This window comes from Amblyomma maculatum, chromosome 1, assembly GCF_055883805.1.
Source record: "Amblyomma maculatum isolate TAMU_Amacu chromosome 1, ASM5588380v1, whole genome shotgun sequence".
In the NCBI taxonomy this organism is placed as follows: domain Eukaryota; kingdom Metazoa; phylum Arthropoda; class Arachnida; order Ixodida; family Ixodidae; genus Amblyomma; species Amblyomma maculatum.
The window spans coordinates 288,284,869-288,306,538 of NC_139344.1; the positions used below are offsets into that span (position 1 = coordinate 288,284,869).

General features: G+C 44.2%; 1 protein-coding gene across 1 annotated transcript in view; it reads right to left on the minus strand.

The window, feature by feature from the left end:
- Pi4KIIalpha (phosphatidylinositol 4-kinase II alpha) overlaps positions 1-21,670 on the minus strand; it is an 81,289-nt gene that overhangs the window by 46,595 nt on the left and 13,024 nt on the right. The window contains exon 7 of the mRNA XM_084591567.1: positions 10,547-10,680. Coding sequence (XP_084447693.1) covers positions 10,547-10,680 — 134 coding nt within the window. The remainder of the gene's footprint in view (positions 1-10,546; positions 10,681-21,670) is intronic.

Sequence of the window (21,670 nt, forward strand, 5' to 3'; positions counted from 1 at the left end):
TGCCCTTCCTTCCCAGGAATAGGCGGGTCGATGTTTCGCAGAGGGCCATGTAGTTTCGGTTAATAATGACACACACTACTTTTCAAAATGCCTCACTGTAACCAAAGAAGTTTTCATGCCAAATCTACGCTCCTCACAACGGAAGTGCTGTATCGTTTGTGGGCGTATCTGGTACGGATACATGCGATAAAAATCCTGATGGTCATTCGTGTGGAAATGGCATGCCATAATGACATTCACAAAGCCGCAGAGAGCTGCGATCAACCCAGCGAAGCAAAGGAGCCGCATCGGCAGCTTCTCCGGTCCTCAGGATGTCGTCACGCGACGTCTTGGCCAATCACGGGCGGCGGCGCGACCCACGGTGAGCCCCGTCGCGCGGGCTGCCTATTTCTGCTGAAGAAAGGCTATTTCTGCTTTCTTCTGCCTAATTTTAATCCGATATTCGAATTCGCAGCATTAAAAACTATGGCTTTCTGGTGAAAGCCCAACTTTTGCAAAACTGACCCAGTGTCCCTTTAAAGGGACGGAACGCTGGCCAAAATATGTCATGAGATTATGGTAGAGATGAAAAGATCTTGCCTCATATAGTACAGATTGTGTACTACAATATCAAAGAAAAGAGGCTTTACAGTCAACGACCGATTTTTCGGACATGCTTGATTGTTCGGACTTTTTCCCGGCCCCAGGACATACCTTATAAAGTCAATGTATTACGCTGCTCAAAATTTCAGACACTCCAAGGAGGGCTATTCGATTTTTCGGACATTCCAAGCGTCAGCCGGGCCAACTGCCACACATTTTGAGCGGTGTCACTGCCATCTTGTTTGTTTACTTTTTCTTTCAATAGCCTCGAAACCGGTGCCGGCCTTGCGTGCCGCTCCTCAGCTAAACTGACGCTGTATCGAGGCTATATTATTTGCCTAGCAGCTTCAGTTTCCGGGACAATGTTGCTGCTCGCCGCCGGAGTGCTTTTTTTTTTCTTTTAGCGTGATCACTTTGACTGTTTGTTCCACTGTGTGTTCGCCATGCGTTTTACGTGCGTTGCCGAGCGGAGGGAGTAGGCCTAGCCGTGGTCGTGCTGATGCGAGAACTATGTTGTGTCACTACTGTGGCTCGCATTTAATTGAATCGGCTTCAGTTCTTCAAAAAGCTGTTTCCGGATTTTATAAGATGTTTTTTCTTTTTTGTGTGCAAAGCGGCAGCGAGAAGGCACTCAACGGAGTCTGTGTTGTGATCCAGTGGTTGATGGTTGTGGTGTGCCTCGACAGCGGGAAAACCTACTCTGTCGATTTGCTTAGAGCACTTAGTACGCTCGCCGATGCGTGGAAGTCTGTAGCACCCACAACGTTGTGCAATTGCTTCCGCCACACGGGATTTGTGCTGAATGATGAGTCGGCTGCATTGGACGAGGAGAGCGTCGTCAAACAGCTGTAAGGCAGTGAGCAGCTCATTCACGACCTTCGCACTGCTAGTGTCGAAATTCCATCAGCCATCTCGTTTTCAGAGTTCATAGACGTGGACCATGAGTTGGAACTGTATGCTGGGCTCACAGCTGCAGAAATTATTCACCAAGTGCTTGTGGAGTCTGAGAGCGACGACGACGATGACTCACCTGCAGCAGTGCAGCCGACGAAAGCTGAGCTGATGCAAGCAAATTTCAGGCAGAACGACAGTCAAACCTCGATATAATGAACACGCATACAACGAATTGTTGAGTATATCGAACTGTTCTGAAATATTTTTGTCAAACACATGTATTTTTAATTTCGCATAGCGAACGCATTTCGGCATATAACGGATATTACGAACTTTGCGACGCCAAGCACTACCTCACTTTAATAGCAGGAGGCAGGCTTCATTGCAGTACAAGTGTTGTGCGGCGCAGCAAACGTTCAGGACTACCTCGCAGGCGCTGACAGTGCCACAGATGCCATGACGGCATTCAGAATTGACAGCCAAAGAAATCCATGGCCTCCGAGATCACCTCCGCACGCGTGTTTGAGCGCGTGAAGGTGATCTCGGAGGCTATGAGAAATCGTTCGCATCTCACAATCGCTGATAGCGCCACTTCAGCAGCGGCGGCAGCGGCGTGGTCGTCGTGTGGAGTGTGGTGCGCGGGTGTGCGTAGTGCTGTGATGGCGGTGAACGTGAAAAAAAGAGCAGCACTGACGTTAACGACCAAGCTCGAGATAAAATCAGGGCCTTCAAGGCAGTTTACAAGAGGAGACTGATTGACATTCTTCTCGTGAAGCTTCGTATGAAGCAGAACTTGGAAGATCGACTTGATGGGAGCAGCACGAAACAGCGTCAAAGGCGAAACGATTGCCAACTGCTTTCGGCACGCAGGTTTTGTTCCAGCAGAGAAATCGCCCGTCCATCAAGTGACGATGGGGACGATCCCGACGAAGCAGAAGCAGAGCTCCGCAAGCTCGATGAGGCCTGGAAAGATTCTTCGCGTTTTGTTGGTGACATGCCCGCATCAATGACTGTAGAGGACTTTGTAGGCGACCATGACATCGCGGCAACCAAGGCTGTACTGACGGACTCCGAAATCGCTGTGGAAGTTTCTGAACATCCCGCACAGACGAAGCTCAGGCTGACCCTGCAGACGATGAGAACATTCAGACTTCACCAGCGCTTGCTGCATTGAATTTACTGCGCCGACACTGCAGTGCTATTGAGAGCAGTGGGTTTGCCCTTGTTGAGTGTTTGCAAACTGTGGAACAGGGTGTGATACGGAACGCGATCAACACAAAAAAGCAGGCCGCGGTAGCGCAGCTCTTTGAACGTAAATAAATGGACGTGACCCAAGTAGGCACCCTCCGAGTAGCTGTGCCTTCTCCGATTGAATTTTGCTGCTCTTGCATGTATTTTCTACAATATTTTATATTACGAATTATGGATAGAGCGAACTATTTTCCGACTTTTTAACTGTTCGTTATAACGAGGTTTCACTGTATTATCACGGAATCGGAGCGTGGTGCAGAAAAGCATTCATGACTTTTTCCGGCCTCAAAGTCAATAATAGGCAATAAATTGAGCTTTTTTGGTGCACATTTGTCGGACTGCCCGATTTTTCGGACATTTTCGTGGTCCGTTGAGAGTACAGTCGTCGACTGTATTTTAATTTGCCATTGAAAATCGCATAAAAACAACTCAGGCGCTCTCTAGTGGAGAAACCCTATTACTTTCACTGTAGTACCCCATGTAACTACATGTCAGAAAAATATAGCTGATTCTTGTAACTGCACACTGTTCTTTTTTCTTCTAGGAGGGCTTGTCATAATTTATTATATTTTGTGCTCTCTCCAGTGCATCGTTAAATAAAAACCACCCCTCCTTTCACACCGCGGGAGGCATGCTTTCAGGTTTTGCCACTAGATGGCGCCACAGTGTCTGGAATTCCGTGAATGAAGCGATGATAGTGCCCACTAAAACTTTCGTCGATGAGGCGTGCGTTATTATGCTGTAACAGCATTGAGTGTGGAACTGCAACTGCAGAAAATGTTACTCTACGCAAAAAATGTCTGATAACTGTCTGGCGAATTTGTTTTTGGTAAGTCTTTTTTGTCAACCACCAGTCGTCATCGTGGCCGCTGCTCACGGTTTCCAGCATCGGACTATATAAAAACGGGCGCATACACTGATAGAAAAATTCTCAGTTAAGATTTTCTATACCGTTTCTACCAAAACTGTTATGGAATCGAACATTTTAGACATCAATCTTTCCACTGTGCCGAAAAAAATTTGAGACCTAAATTCCAGTGTTCTGCCCCTTTAAGCCAAGAAATGCTGATCGACATTTTTATGAAATGAAAGTCTCAATAAATGCCTTTGTACCTCACATCATACAACAGTTACATTTTTCAAAATGATACAGTTTGGATCATATGGTTTCTCAGACAATTTTTTCCTGAAATTTTTATAATGAGACTTTACATTGTATGCATGCACAGACTAATGCCCCTGTAACATGGGCATGGTTGAACTCCTTTTAACTCTTTTCACCCAAGGTCGCCTTTATCCCGAGGGAGATGCGCGCAGTATCAGACGGCAGTCGTTTAGGAAAGAAAGTTTAAGGAAGTTGCTAGCAAAAGGAAATCGGTCATAGCCCTTCAAGGGTGAAGGGAGTACTCTCGTTTCAAATGTACTTTACTTCCGAGTTACTAAATAAACTTATTCTTCAACAATGTTATTTTTCTCTTAAATCTATTAGTTTCTATTGCATAATATTGCGAGCTTGGTTAGTTGTGTCTGATTCTTGCGACTGCACCATACTCTCGCTTGAATTTCACTTTTGATTTGTTGCTCGCAATTTGCATGTGGAGATGGCAGGCTGAACAGTAGCACAGTATGGTTATCACTTTGTACAACCAAAATGCACCAACACATGAGCACGTTGATAACTATTGTGGACAAAACGACGAAAGTGAGATGCGACGGGGACACCAAGTTGCAAACGCCGCACACGGTGTCGAGTGGACAAAATCGCTTAATGCTCATTGTTTTTAGCAAATGTGTTTTTTTTTACAGTGATATGTCTAAATAATTGCATTTTGCAAAGAAAAATGAAGTGTAGAAACAGTTGTTTTGAACGTCACTTATTTATGCATTTGTACAAAATAAACAGCACCTAATGATCCCCTGGCAGCTCCTCATGAAGCTCGTTGCAGGCAGTGTGACAACTACTTTGAAGTGAAACTCCCTACGACTCCCATGCACTCTTTTAAACTAAGGAAGTTCAAGGTAGTCCTGAGTCAGCCGTGTGACAGGGATATAACTTTAGAAACGTTGTTCGTTTGCGGAGACCAGAGTCGACTGGGGGTGTAAAGCAGAGTTAGTACTCAAGGCACTACACGAAACCAAAAAAATTGAAGCAGTTTATGTAACAGTGCAAATGGTGCAGGAAAATTAATGCATGATGAGACAACTGCATAAGAACACATGACGAGCAGATTGTGTGGCCGGCTCCACTCTTGGACGCACTTATCAAACCCACCAACAGCGGTGCGGCCATCGTTTGCATGCCACTTGTACAGACTTTGGCCTATGCCTGGGAACAAATACAGGTGGCAACTAAGAAAGAAGCTTCCATCATGCAGGCATTGAAACGCATGAGCCCTATGAAGAGGCAAGTTACTACTGATGATGTTGAAGATGACAACGTAGCAGCGCCCTTTGCCCCTTTCTCTGGACAGCTGGACTTTTTGGGTGTTTCTTTTCTGAAAATTCTCTGCCCTTTCTTTGGTATTTATTTCAGATGAAAGATTTGTTTTTGTTTTTTTCCAGCGAACACTATTTTTGATTAATGCATTGCCGACTTCTGGCGATTGAATGTAGCAGTACTGTGTTGTTAAGTCACTTCAACCCATCTTGGTGTTTTCTTAAGGGGGGCATTGCACCATGCGCGCTGCATGTTGATGGCAACAATGAAATTACCTCTACATTGCCATGGTAGTCAATACATCATACTTTTTCGTAAATTCCATGCATGGTTTCATATCAGTGGGTGATGACAGTAAATAAGCAGTGCTCAGCAAGCACGCAGTAGGGAGGTGGTACTACCCTGTCTGCAGAGGCATGTAAGCCAGAGGAGCAATGCCAATAAAATGACCTTTGCATCCCGCCCCAGCCTCCCTACTGAGTTATAACTATTTCCAACCTTTACTGGGTGTAACTCATACTAAATGGCCAGCTGGCTATGCCTTTTATGACACGAATACTGGCTTGAGCCTTCCAAGAACATGAAGCAGATCATGACTGACTGCTTCTTTTTTTCTGGGTGCCCGCATCAGTAAATAAAACTGTGCTGCATAAAATATGTGTGCAATGCTTGATTCCCCTTCAACTCTGCTTTAAGAGAAGGGGGAGGGGGTGCATGGCTAAAGGGAACTGTTGCACCAATTTCGATAAAACTTTCAGGGATGGCTTACCTCCCTCTTATCAGAATATATTCCAAGTTTCATTACCTAAGCACAAATAGAAAAAATGTTGTAGCTGTCATAATGAGCAATTCAGTGCGAGCTTAAGACTGGTTCACATTGGTTAGTTGCTGAGGTCGCGTGACACAATTCGTCATGAAGGGGAGACTCGAACGAGTTGCCAGCAACCCGTTTGAGGGAGTTGCTCACTGGCCGATTTCTTGCGACATGACTGCAAGTCGCACAACTCCTCAGCAAACCCGTGGCGCTTATGCCTCTTTCCTAGGGTGGGAAAATTCAAGAGTGCACGCATGCTTGTGCACGACTTACTGCGCCCGCGGTTATTGGGCACACATGTCAACGATCAGTGCAAGAGTAAAGTGTACTAATTTGCGTTTGTACTCGTATTCTTGGTCCTGTGCTTGACGATTGGGCATGAAGCGATTTCGCGATCTGTCGTTTCGAGAGACCGCAAACAATGGTGCGCACACAACCGCCGCTTTCGTCTTTGTCAAACTAGTGCGCCATAAGTTTTGGAAGCGCTGAGGCAGACATACAAGCCCGTCCACTTCTCTCATGTATGTCTGCCTCAGCGTTTCCAAAATGTAAGATGCTATACCAATTAGCCCAACAAAGACCCTTGTTGAACTGGAGCGTTTTTGGCTGTTGAAAAAGCCCTAAACATGGGCATAACCATAAGTCTCCTTCCTCATTGACAATTGCTAATACAGTGAAACCTCATTATAACGAACAGTTAAAAAATCGGAAAATAGTTCGCTCTATCCATAATTCGTAATATAAAATTTCGTACAAAATACATGCAAGAGCAGCAAAATTCAATCAGAGAAGGCACAGCTACTCGGAGGGTGCCTACTTGGGTCACGTCCATTTATTTATACGCGCAAAGAACTGCGCTACCGCGGCCTGCTTTTTTGTGTTGATCACGTTCTGTATCCCGCCCTGTTCCACAGTTTGCAAACACTCAACAAGGGCAAACCCACTGCTCTCAATAGCACTGCAGTGGCGGCGCAGTAAATTCAATGCAGCAAGCGCTGGTTAAGTCTGAATGTTCTCATCGTCTGCAGGGTCAGCCTGAGCTTCGTCTGTGCGGGATGTTCAGAAACTTCCACAGCGATTTCGGAGTCCGTCAGTACAGCCATGGTTGCCGCGATGTCATCGTCGCCTACAAAGTCCTCTACAGTCATTCATCGAGCTCGCGGAGGTCTACTTCTGCTTCGTCGGGATCGTCCCCATCGTCACTTGATGCACGGGCCTCTGCTGGAACAAAACCTAACTGCCGAAAGCAGTTGGCAATCGTTTTGCCTTTCACGCTGTCCCATGCTGCTTTAATGCTCCCAGCAAGTCGTTCTTCAAGTCCTGCTTTACGAACTTTCATGAGAAGAGTGTCAGTCTCCTCTTGTAAACTGCCTTGAAGGCCCAGATTTTATTTTGAGCTTGGTCTTTAACGTCAGTGCTGCTCTTTTTTTCACGTTCACCGCCAGCACAGCACTACGCACACCCGCGCACCACACTCAACAAGACGACCGACGCAGCCTCCACCGAACGCTACGACGGCCACGCCGCTGCTAACAGTAACACTAAAACGCGAAAAACACAGAAACCAAAAAGGCAAAAGCAAAATTCGATCGCGCCACTAGCGGCGCTGTCAATGATTGCGAGATGCGAACGATTTCTCATGGCCTCCGAGATCACTTCCGTGCGTACAAACACGCGCGCGGGGTTGATCTCGGAGGCCATGAATTTCTTTGGCTGTCAACACTCAATGCCGTCGTGGCATCTGTGGCACTGTCAGCGCCTGCGAGGTAGTCCAGAACGTTTGCTGCGCCGCACAACACACTTGTAGTGCAACAAAGCCTGCCTCCTGCTATTAAAGTGAGGTAGTGCTTGGCGTCGCGAAGTTCGTAATATCCGTTTTATACCGAACCGCGTTCGCTATAGGAAGCTAAAAATACATCGTTTGGAGAGCGGGTTGTCGTGAAGCGAGTCACACGCCAGTGTGAACACTGTGTCGATCGGCGCTTGTCGCAGGTCTCCCCCTCCGTGACGAATCGAGCCGCGCAACCTCCGGGAGTCGCCAGTGTGAACCAGCCTTTAGGAAAACTATCATTTCAAAACTAATGAAGATGTACTAACCGTTTGTGCTTAGATAACTCCTAGGTTCATGCAAGATAAGGCCAATTTTGGGTTCTTTATGACATTTTTTGTAAAACTGTGAGCACTTTAAAAATCAAACTTCATTTTTTTCTGTTGGTATTGTATGTCACATGTTTGATACTTTATCTCAGATAATAATTATCGTATAAAGTGTATTATAGGTCAAGTGGGAATAGAGGTCGACCCCTTTAACATGAAGTGAAAAAAAAAAAAAAAGAACAAGAAAAAGAAGTGGAGAAGCGCATATATTTACAACATCGCTTGTGTCCCTGCATCACCCGAGCTACAATCTCACTCCAAACTTTTAGCAGCCCTGTCAGAAGACGACTCTTTGCTGCTCGCCGCCTCCCAGAGTGTGTCTAGTTCCATCAAGCGTGTTGCTTATGCAGCATTTCTTGGAAGGCTGCATGCGAACAGCTGATCTTGTCCATGGCTTCGCACGCTCTTTTCTGAATGCCGAACTGTCGCTGAGAGAGTGGGCATGTTGCCGTTCGCTTCGGCGAACATCACTTTTTCTGGAAAGCCACTGTCAACTGCCTCCACATGCTGTTATTCATTGCTAAAGAGGCATTTTATACTCTCATAGGTAGAACGAACGAGTGCATGCGAAGATAAATGCGCTTGGGACAGAAAAAAAAATGCTAGCAACTGCAGGATGTCGATACGGTTTTGGCTGTTCGTTCACGAGCAGGCGCGCCACTTGTTGCCAGACTGTGCCTCAAATTCTGCTAAAGACCGTTATATAAGATGAGGGGTGATTTTAGCTTGCTTTTTTGGTTGGTTGGTTTGTACGGTTTAACGCCCCAAAACAACTCGGGCTATGAGAGATGCCGTAGTGGGGGACTCCGGAAATTTCGACCCCCTGGGGTGCTTTTTTCTGAGAAAAAATCTCTACCTCTATTACAGTTCATACGGTACGAATCCAAAGAGTACCTTACCTTGTTCCCAACAAAATTTTAGTCTAGAAACCACCTTGAAAGAAGCTTTTGGTGAAAGTTTGGAAATGGTAGTTTTCTAATGGTTGTGCTCTTGAAAAAAAGTGTGAACTGAGAAAAATTCGTTCAATTATTTCAGAACATGGTAGTCAATTTTATGGCCTAAATAAATAAATCATTGTGACATGGTGGATATGTTGGGCAGCCTATTTCAATATGACACTGCTCTGTGGCGATTGCTTCGAGTTGCCTCTTATTTATTTATTTATTTATTTGTTTTTTTTTTTTTTTTTCAGTTTAACAGCTGTCCAACGCCCTTGTCTGAGCTCATGAAATGCTTTCCTTGGCTGCTCTAGCTCCATATTCTATCCACATTCTATCTTCAGTTTGTCAAGCACTTTCGTTAGCCAAGCTCCCAGTGGTCTAAAACAGCACTCGAAGGTTACATACTATGTTTCAGTCAATCCAAGCTTCTATTTCATTTTATCAGCCAATCCGCTGTTCTCACAGCCAAAAATTGGCTTTTCCTCCTGCTTTTCTTGTTAGTTGTCTGCTGTACTCTCAATAGCAGGTCCTTTTTGGCTAGAGAGCGTGAAAAACAAGCATTCTAACTTGGGGATGCACTCCCCATTCAGTTTCTTGCCTGCTATGCAGCTGTGGCTTGAAATCAGTGTTCATTACGCACTTTCAGTGGTGAGTGCACTCGATCTCAAAAAAAAATTCATTTTAATTTTTCTACTGTGCATATGACAACCAAACTTAGTTCCTTTAATACATGCATGATCCAAAGCAACAAAAATTTGAAACAAGTTTTTTTTCTATGAAAACTGCGATTTTAGCTCCGCACCCCCCCTTAAGAAGAGTACTTGGCAATGGACTGGGTAAAGGGCACCTGCTTTTTGGGTGAAAACAGTGCGACAATGATTATCTTGCACCTTTCATCCCCCAGCCGCGTGATGCACGCCCAACAGCTGCCAGTGCCGCGGACTGGCACGAGGCTCATAAAACCGAGACGAACGGACTTTTTATACACAAACTTTTGAGAAGCTCGGCCGGAACAAGTCAGCTGGATTGAATTATCCAAAAAAATTCACTTTATTAAATTGTGAATTAACAAGCTTTTGAGCAGATGATGAGAACGGTGTAAGAGTCTAGCCAGTGCATACAGTCTTCTGTGCTGTCTCAGTGTTCGTTACAGCAGGGAGTTTTCGCTTCAGCTTTGTTTAGCCACACTAAGCACTGTGCTGCAATTATTGGTTAGATCTCACTAAGGAAAGTTTCATTCGTTTTGCTCAAACAAGTTTTGTACTAATTATTCAATTCACTGTACAAGTATGTGTTGCACAAACAAAGCACCCACAAGAGACATATTCTACTCACAGCTCATAGAAAAAGCATGACAGGAAATAAGGAACTTGGAGTGCACCGAACACTCATTAAGCGCACACCTTTCCATGCCTTCTGTTAAACCTATGATCACACTGACTCTACATGAGACAAACTGAAAAGACTTGCCTTGAACAAAGCATGAAGTTCATCACACATTTCTTGCACAAAGTTCATGTCCGAGAGCTGTGGCAGAACAAGGTCACGCGTCTCTGTTGAGAAAGGCACCTTGGCCATTGGTAGCCATGCCCAGTGGTAAGGATCTGCAGCAGAACAGTCTAGCTTTTAGATAAAAGACTTAAAACCCCAGAGGATTATGCTAGCATACAAAAGTATCTTACACCCCTGCTAAACCGGCAGTTTCCACTACCACTGAAGTCAACAGCAGCAGTAAGCTGTACTTACACAAGGCAGCACTCACAGCAGAATACAGCTAACCTTTTCAGTCATGTCATTAAGTTAACACTACCTTTTCCCACTTGATACTTTTTGTAATTACTATAAAGGTCTCGCACTTTGCGTATGCCACAATCGAAAAAGACAATTTAAGGAAAGCACAGCACATCTGGCCTCAGTACTTGGTTGTGGATGTTTTATGCTACTTGACATTTCTACACACCTATAGACATAAGAAAGCCTTATGGCTGCATTAGGTATAACTGCATACTTTGTGTGTCTCAAGAACAACAGGCAGCAACAAACAGCACAAGCCTTACAAATACACAATGAAGATGACATTGAGAAAAACTGTAATCAATTACTCTTCACAATAGATTCTCTGTTTTCCTGCTGATGTTTGTCCAGGAGCAAAAAAGCATTCACCACAAAGAAAATGGCACTTGAAAATCTCCCAGCCAGCCAATTCCAACTCCTGATGTTTATTTTACTTCAAATTTTTATACAATCTAGCGTGATGACTGGAAAAAAGTGACGAGAAATTGGTATTGCTCCTAAAAATTTATTCTAAGCATCAAAAATCAATAATGACCAAGAGGTGGAGTGTCGCGCTTACTTGCTTTGCTGTTTAGGCCAACTTTAATTATGAATTCTAGAAGTTATATTAAAGTTAGGCAGCTGAAAATTGTTTCACTAAACATATGCATGTTTTCATTTGTGCTAAGGTATTTCTGGTTTTCTGCACCGTATAGATGTTTTCATAAAATTTGTCAAAATCGCCCGAGGGAACTTTTTCTTGTCTACTTTATAGGTCTTACTACTTCATTTTCAAGAGTTTCAGAGGCATACTTGACCGTCCGATCTCATGGTCGCACCCTTAAAGAAAAGAACAGCATTAGCCAGACTAAATTTATTTTCTCACTTTACCATCAACAGTTTAACTTCAGCTCCAGATGACCTAACAAACTAGGCAAATTCACGATAGCAGCCTTCAGCCGCACAAAACTTTTTAAAAACTCTTCCTTTCCCCACAATATCGCTCAGTGGCTCATGTCTTTGCCACGCATGATAATTTTGAAGAACGCATAATTCCTCTCATCTGAGATAGGCACTTTCACGTTTCTTGCATTTCTTCTCTCCTGGAATGTATCCTTATCGCCTTCTACCCATGTGTGAGTGTTATTTGTTTAAGATGTGATGTCACTGGCAATTATGTCCTTGGTTGTTCTAATAATATTGCCCACTCTGCTTTGTCCTCATGCCGTAGTATTTCGTCAGATACTTTTTAAACTTTGTCCACTTCTCCTCTATATCAACTTTCACAATCCATAAAACATATTGCATACTTCTGTTGCAATACTGGATACGGTCTGTCGAATGACACCCTCATGCAAGGATTGGCAATTGAGGTATATCTACCTTCTTGCCTGCTAGTTCTATAGAATGCAGGCAGGACTGAATTTCAGCTTAATGAATTGCAATGAGGACACCAATTTCGAGACACTTCGATCACCAGTGCGGACATGTGCACTGGGCTACCGAGCAGGCACGCGTGCACCCCAGATGCCCGTTTTAAGAGACGGCCTCATCAGAGCTCATTTTCGCATAGTAACACCTCTCGGGTATCTGTTCAATGTAAGCGTACTGAGGCTTTGCTATTCTATCCACCCTGCATTCGCACCTGAACCAGATTCTGATAACACGGCAGTGATGGAAGCAAGATCAAAATGCTATCAGATAGCTATGGGCGCTCGCTTCATGCACACGGGCAACAGAGAAATTGTGCTGCTCCAGTTGCTGGAAAGCATGAACGCGATGCTCTTACTACACTGCTTTTGTGCATATCATGGTGACCAAGCATAGCTCTGAGCAAGTGCAGACTACCCTTTTTGAAGCACCGAAATATTCCCAGAGTTACCGAACCAGACATCAATAATCTGAAGCAACTTCTAACATCCGAAAGATCAGTGAGATGGACAACTAGCGCTACCTCCGCAATGAGATATCTTGAAGGAACGCACAGTTTTTATGTCCTCTGAAAAGGAGATCATCAACCAGAGCATCGAGACTACCAGCATGTCCCCTCTGATAAGTCACAATGATAAGTCAAGACAGGCCTGTTTACATCAAGAGATGCAGAAGGCAGTAGCCAAAAATGTTCGCTGTAAGATATGCCGGACATAAAATGAAGGCGAAACATTCAGCGACACCCAGAGAATGTTGTCAAACTGCTCACTCTCTTCCCATCAATACTAGCAAAAAATGAGATTAAGAAGCTTATTCCTAAAGCATCGATGTATCAAATCAGCAAGTCCAGAAAACTGAAATAAAATTATGCCATGTGGCACCGACCGGAACCTTTCATCAGGCATAAGGTGAGCCTTATCTGTGACGCGCGAGTACTACATGAAGGACGAGTCGGAATGTTTCAATAAGAAAAAAAAGAAAAAGGATGTCCTGTCGGTTATGATCAATGGAGAAAAAATAGTAACAAAGCGTTTCATGACAAGACCTATTAGAGCGGTATTCTGCATGTACAAAGACAACCTTCCTGATTCTGGCAATGGCATATCAAAATTCTACACCTTGAAACCACACTGGGTAAAATGTTATCCCCAGCATGATGTGAGTGTTTGTATCACCTGCGCCAACTACACCGGAGAGCATTACTGGCCACAGAATCAGTAAGCAATTATTTGCATTCCATCATCAGCACAGTGCTTTTTATGTAATTGCAATAGGTCTCTGACAGTAAAGGAATTGAATATCCGAGAAGCAAAGAGATATTGCTAGCGACCTTGTGAAAACGGTTTTGGATGCTGATATACAGGATCTGTTCTGAAAGTAGTACGACTGGTTTTTTCCTGGCCGAACGAAAGGCGGTCTGCACACGCAGGATCGGTCAAGAAGGATATTAGGAATGCTAGGAAAAATCGGCAGTCGGCTCTTGGCAGCTGAAGAGCGCAGGTCGCTTGTACTGTGAACCCCCGTCGAAACGCCTTGTCATGACGAATCGTGGAGCGTTTACTGGATTAACGATATGCGATCAAATTTTGTGTAAAGCTCGGCAAAACGGGCAAAGAGACTCACGACATGATTAAGCAGGCATACGGTTATGCTGCCATGGGTAGATCAGATGTTTTTGAGTGGCGCAAGGTGTTCCGAGAAGGTAGGGAAAGAGTGGAAGACAACGACCGCTCCGGAAGCCCTTCGACCAGCAAGACCAACAAAAATGTGTCAAGAGTGCAACATTTACTGGACAGTGATAGTAGGATGAGTATCAGAATGATTGCTGATAATTGAGCATTCCTCAAACCCAAGTTTTTGAGATCGTGACAGAAAACTTAGCCATTAGGAAAGTGTGCGCGAAGTTTGTGCCGCGAGTGTTGTCATAGGAGCAAAAGGCCAACCGGAAAGAGATCTGCCAGGATCTTCTTCATCATGTGAATGAGGAGCCAGATTTTTTGTGCACAGCGCGTTTACGATACAAAAACGGGAACAAGCGTTATTATTTTATATCTTTAATTTACGTGGTAAAATATTAATACCCGTAATAATTTTAAAATAGCATCGCTCTTTTTTTAAGCGTATTATTTATGTACCTGTGACGAGACATGGGTGTTTGAATATGACCCGGAGAGCAAGCGGCAGAGTTCAGAATGGCACACCCCTTCTTCCCCACGCCCCAAGAAAGCGAATGAGCAAATCCAAGCAAAAGTCCATGCTCATTTGCTTTTTTGATCGACATAGAGTCATCCACAAGGAGTTCGTACCACCCGGACAAACAGTTAATGCAGTTTTTTAAGTGGAAGTCCTCAAAAGACTGCGAAAACAAAACGCATTGTTCGTGTCCACCCAGCCATCGCCAACAATTGGCGGCTGCACCATGACAACGCGCCGAGCCACACAGCATTTCGCGCAGTGGAGTATGTTGCCCAGCATAAGGTGACAACGCTGCCTCAGCCCCCTCCCCCCGACTTGGCCCCGTCACACTTTTTTCTATTCCCGAGAATAAAATCGATGCTCAAGGGGAAGCATCACGGATCAGTAGAGGAGGTTCAACAGGCCGTGACGAGGGAGCTAAAAAGCATTCCGGTCCAGGCGTTCCTGGAGGCGTACGAAAACTGGAAAACGCATTGGCAGCAGTGTGCAGACGCGGAAGGGTGCTACTTTGAAAAATTCTAATCGTTTGTACCATTCTCATGAATAACTTTTTTTCTTTTTAAACGAGTCCTACTACTTTCGGAACAGACCCTGCATTTAATCATCTTCAGATGTTAGTGGAAAGGTGGATCGTGCATAATCACATTAGGACACAAGGTAAAGCTATCTAAGAGGAAAAGCCATGCACACAGTGTGGGGGCATAGTCATCCACTTTGATTTTGCCAAAAACTGGACTGTCATACTTTCCGACGAAGTTCAGGCATACTACTAGTAAAAGAAACAAGTTTCTGTGTTTACATGCGAGATTACAAAGAAAAAAATCTACGGAGTTTCACTACCGTTAGTGACGACTCGAGCCACGACTTCGCTCGCACCTGCTTGACTTTAAAGAAAGTGAAAGAATCGGTGGGCGATAACATGCCAGTTACTCTAAAGCAACATATGAGAGCGATGGAGGTGCTCGTTATTTCAAAAATAGATACCAGATTTTAGATTTTGTGAAGAGCGATTGTCCCAATACCACGGGTGGAAGCAGGCTCGAGCATCTTGGAGCAGCTCAGGGGAGCAGTAATTATGCTATCTTAGAGTAGCTTTTCAGCAAAAAATTAAAGAGCACTGCAGAATCTGTATTGGAGTAATGCGAAAGCACGGATGCTCCTGTTGGTTGCTTCTGGTTGCTTCTAGGTCCTTAATTAACTTCTTGTTTACCCATTTTAGCCTTTGGTACTTTCAAATTGAATGCCAATCCCTTCCTATGCCCTTTTTCGGCTCTACTTCCGGTTGCATAACATCACATCCTTGACGTCACCCTAACTGACTGACTTAATTAACTATTTCAGTCTTTGGTACTTTCTAATTGCGCGCCAATCCCTTCCTATGCCCTTTTTTTGGCTCGACTTCAGGTTGCGTGACGTCGTACCTTAGTGTCATCTTAATTGACTGATTTCAAATCAAATCAAATCGTTTATTTTCACCAGGTGCTTGCTGGTTGGAGCACCGGGCTAAAAGCTGCTCAAGGCAGCTTGACGAGGCCCAGGTGACCATTACAGAAAAAAAAAATTTTAAAAAATTCAAGGTAGGGCGTGGTGAGCATGAAAGGAATTCATTAAAAACACAACCGGAACGAAAATCGACGTCTTCACACGGGCGATGCACAGGCGTTCAAGCAACCAAGATATACAGTATGTAAAACAGATTATAAATAAGCAATTCCAGATACATAATCACTGATACCCCATGAAATGTCAAACACTCGTCAGTTACACAGTATTTAAAACTTTATAGCACATATGCAAGTTAAGGAAAAACCATCATTTGTATCTGATACATTCAAATGTGGCGCCACGTCATTGGCTAATGAGACCATTTTCGCCTTTACTTTTACATATTTTGCCTCTAATCAGAACCTAATTAACCTATGGGCTAATTATTTTTTCGGACAACATTATGTCACCCTCTATCAAATCACCACTCACTAACCTCTACCACTTTTCAATTACTCACAACTGCTGCGGACTTTTACATTTTTTGTCTGCAATTAATTACATAATTAACCTACTGGCCTAATTTTTTTGGACACAACATTACGCCACCCTCTATCGATTGACACCACTCATTAACCTCAACCACTCCTCAATTACAACTGATGCGGACACGATTTTCCTGACATGGTCTGCGGACAGAAATCTGTGAACATAGCGAAGTAATGCTTTCGCATTAATAAAATGAGTTTTGGAGCATTCTAATTATAATTTGGAGCCCATTTCAAAGTTTAAATGCTCTTGACAACTGCAGTTTTGCATTCCTGACATACACAATATTTGATTTCTTTTTATGCAATGGTCAATGCTTTTCCATCTATGCATGCATTTCTAGACAAATATGTTTAAAATAACACAGGCTGACCTAAGAAACAATAAACTAGCAGCGAATGGAACGTTTGCTTACGTGCTTCACAAGTGAGCAGTAGTTTAACTTGAAACTTTTTTTTTTTGCCATTATAACTTGATAGATTAAAACATGGAGTCTACCACTTCGTTCCACTCAAGCAGCGCCCCAAAGTTGAGTTCACATCATTGCACACAACATTTCTGCTCTTTGCCGTGTGAATATCCTTTTAGATTGTATGCCTGCACTGATAAATTCCCGAGCACTTGTCAGAAGGGGCTTCAGATAGGATAGACAGCATTGAAAGGTCGCCACTTCCTCCTTCAGGTTCTTTACTTCACTGCCTCCTGCCAGTGGCTCATGTTTCTGATCGAGTTTGGGGATTCTGTTTTAAAACCTTGGCGACAGGCCCTGTGTGGCTTTCCAACACCCCTAAGAACGTTTTTAGTAAAAGGAACCTTCGGCATACCACCCCATAACACTTCACCCATGCTTCTGTCCGATGTAGGCCTGACACAGTTGGTGAAGGACCTGGTTGTTTTCACGGTTTGAACAATTTGTGTAGTTTTTGCACCTGGAAAAGTTTCCTAACGGCTCGCGGTGGTTTGCGCTACCTTTTTCATTTGCCGCTCTCACTTCTCTCTCCACCGATGATTCAAAAGGCTGGGAGGAGGAGCTATATCACATGCACAGTGCATTTTTTCGCAATCAGTTCCCTCCAATCGCTTGTGGCTCATATTAAATTTCAGTTCAGTTCAGTCGTGTCAGACTCTTCGTGACCCTATGGACCATATCACGTCACACTTTCCGGTCTCTCACTATCTTCCTAACGTCACATAACTTCCTCTGCAGCGCCTCGAGGATGCCATCTAACCATCGCGTTTGCTGCCTACCCCTTCTCCGGTGACCCTCAGCCTTCCCAACATCAAATCTTTCTCCAGCGACTCCTCTCTTCTCATCAGATGACCAAACTAGCTGAGCTTTAACTTTAGAATTTGACCCTCCAATGAGCAGTCAGGATTTATGGTCGACAATATCGACTGATTTGATCTTCTGGCAGTCCAAGGAACTCTCAAGAGGCTTCGCCAGCATTACAATTCAAACGCGTCAATTCTTCGGCGGTCAGCCTTTTTCACAGTCCCGTTTGGAGCGGTTTGGGAGAAATATTGTGATTTGGAGCAGCACTTCTACCCCTGCAATACCAAATGGACATTCTCAGCAACGGGACATGAGAAAAGCACTTGCGACGAAGTTGAAGGACTCGTCAAGCATCAAGCAAAGCTCAACAAGTCTAGCATTTCCAAATTCTTTGTCTGCTTTAGGAAATGATATCGCGCACCCCTGAAACCTTCCTGTTCCACCCTGTTTTGTCTATGTGCATTTGTAAGGATAATAAGGGCAATGTCAGATGACACACCCACCAAGACTAGAGTAGTACAATAAAGCTTCGGTAACTCAAAATTGCGTACCTAAATACTACTTCAGTTGAGATTTTCAACATAGCTGAACAGCTCCCCACAGGCACTGTGCATTTATATATTAGCGCCGTAAGATTTTCTGACCAAAATGAATATATCTCTAAATCTTGACTGATGGCTGGAGGTAACAATGCCATCACTCAGAATTATCACAAGCTTCACATGCTGATGTTGCAACAACTGCCACAGAGCGGGTACTTTTACTAAATGCGAAACCAAGCCAAGCAGTGGAAGTCAAAGGGGGAACACTGGTTTTGAAACTATTTTCCTTATTTACCAACCAAAATTGATGCAACTAGGTGGGTTTCTGCAGTTTTTGTGCAAATTCCAAAACTGCAATTATTTCTTCTGTGATCCAATTATTTTATGAGATAATTACACCAATTAGTCTAATTATTACAAGAACTATTACAAAATGACCAGTGAAGAAAAACTTCAGATGAACAAATTGCTGGACACTAGAAAGAATGAGGAACACAATGTTGCAAGCAGTTTGTTTATTGAGCAATTATTTCTTATTTTATTGCATAACAAAGTTCAAGGGTCAAAATATAGCACTATAATGATCACAAAAAAAAAAGGCCATTTTAAAAATTTTGAACAAGAAATTAAAAAATCTACTTGCAACATTGTGTGGTTCACATATTTGGCTTCATGCTGAAAAAGAAATTATTACTCTATCTGCAATAGGTGCCGAGATATTAAGGCCGCAAAACTGCAAGTGGTCGACAATGCATGTTTTGAGGAAAGAGCAAAAAAGAAACGGGATTATTTAACAGACAGTCACTGGTGCAATGCACACATTTGCATTTTAAAATGGCTAGAAACCTCCAGGAATGTAGTCTCTGCTTTCCAATGTCCAAGTGTCGTCTCTTTCATTTTAAGGGGGGAGGCTACTCTTAGAGAAATTTTTTTTGTTTCTGCACCAAACTTAATCAAAATGCACACCCTTTACTAGTTTTTCGTGCCGGGTTCAAAAATGTGATTGCTTTTAAGATATGTTAACTAGTTCTCAAGATACACTTAATTAGCTCCTTATAATTACCACGAACAATGGGGAAAAAAGGACCCTATAAAGGGTAACAAATGGCACATGGTTAGATTCTAGAAAGAAAGAGGGATGCAATGTTGGAAACAGTTTTTTTCTTTTATCATTATAAGTGATTTTAAAAGACACTGAAACTCAAGGTACAAATCGTGCCTAACATGCAATTAAGAACTAGAGCATTTAAAAAAAATTCTGAAACATAATTAAAAATTATGCTTCCAACATTGCATAGCCCACACAACTAGCTATGTGCTAAAAAAAGAATTATGGTTCTATCTGCCATAGATATGCTAGTTTGGGATCTGCTGAGTGTCCAGAATTTTCATTTTGAGAACAACAAAAACAAAGAAAGTGCTGTTTATGAAAAAATGCATCAAATTTATTCACATATTGGTATTGCCGGGTGCTTAATACCCCCCTGGGATATAGTCAGTCTGACTACAGTCATTGAAATGGCGCTTTCTCAGTGTGCGCTGCAGAGTTTCTGCCGACTTGTGCTTCTGTATAGATGCAGTTTTCCGTTGATCATCTTTCTCGTGCATCCGCTTGCTTGTCTGGGGGCTAGGCCTTAGGCTAAGCTCTTGCAGTATACGAGCAGCAGTCCTTTCACTACCGGCACTGAATTTCATTACAGCTTCAGCCACAGCAGCCTGAACGGTGAAGAGAGAAGCATGCCGTTCCTTTCAGGCAAGTGCCCATATCATTGCATGCAAGCTCTCATTGTTGTTTTGAGTCTTGCCTCGTTGGCAGCGTTCCAGCAGCCTCCTGTCTGAAAGCCTTCCGTATATAGGCAGTAAGGCACTGCAGACATAGGATGGCAGATTGTATCGGTGATGTGGCATAGCTTCGCCTCTAGCCTCTGCCGCATTTTGCCGGCACCAAGAATCAGGGCCTGCTGGACATAGGCTGTGGTTGTAAGTAGAGTCGTTCGATGTCACATGATGGTAGGTGGCCATCACAGCTTTGTGAGTGGCCTCCACATCACCTATGTGTGATTTGAGCGCCCATGAATAATAGGAGCTCAATCTGGTGATCAAATCTTGGGTGAGTTTGCCTCTTCCACCAAATGATTCTCCAGCATGGCCCTTCTGCTTGGTGACCAGATTGCGCAGCGCAGTGCCCATGCGTTTTTGCCCGTGATTTACGCAATCTTGTTTCTGAATTTCAATGTAACTGTACACTTCCGCTTCTTTCAAAGCAGGGAACGTGCGGCTGTCCCCGTCCGAGAGCATTGTGGTATAACGGAGGTTATGCTGCTGTAGTGACCGCTGGAATAGGATCAGGGCAGCCTCAACCTCCATTTCACCAGCCTTTTTGCTCGTATTTTTTTGGCAGATATGGCTCTGCTTCCAGGCTGGGTATGTGGGGTCGTCTTCTTTCGGGCCCCGTTCACACGCGGCGCAAAAGTTGCTCAGCACAACGAAGTCGAGAACAAGTCCCGTGAACAGTTCAATGACAGTTCCGATACCAACGTGCGAGGAGTGTCCACGTGTCATCCAGGAACCGTCGAATGAGACCGCGATGTTGCGTGGATGCCCAATATTTAGCTCCGCGTAAACTTCCTGAACTGCTTGCGCACAGTCGGAAGTCAACTTATGGGCTGCGCGGTTCACTGCTGGCGTCAACTTCGTCTTGACATACTTTTGCCAAGTTCTTGCGTGCAGACCGCGGTGCGATATATTCATTGTCGAAAATATATCATTCAGCGCCACACGTTGATTTCCGGTCGACTGCATCGCACGCGCGGCGAGAATGTTCACCACGAACGGACTCACTGTCTGGTCGGTCTTCACGCGCGGCGAGCTCCATCGCGATGAAATGTTTCCACAGTTCGTGCACACCAGATTCAGTTTGGTGGCAAGGCCGTATTCCCTTTCGGATTTGTCGATGTTTACGTCGCCGTCGCACACTTTGCACATCACAGACGCCAGCATTTCGTTCACTAACTTCAAGCTTACAACTGTGAAGGTTGTGTCGCTAAGAGGGGCGATTGTGGCGTCAATTCTGTCGATGATATCAGTCCAGTGCTTCGTTGCTGCAGCCGCTGCCATCTGTTGAATCTTCTCTTGGGCTTTCCTGTCCCTTTCTTTTATGTCACAAGTTTCTAGCATCGGAGTATCGCGACGAACGCGACCGCTGTCCGAAGAGGTTTCAGCAGTCGGCGCCGCCGTTAGGCCTATCCGGGTCGGCGATTCCCGATCTGCTGGCGGAGGCATATCCAGGGAGTTCGAGGTTTCCACAGCTCTCGGAGTGTCCACGGCTCTCTTCACGTTGCTAAT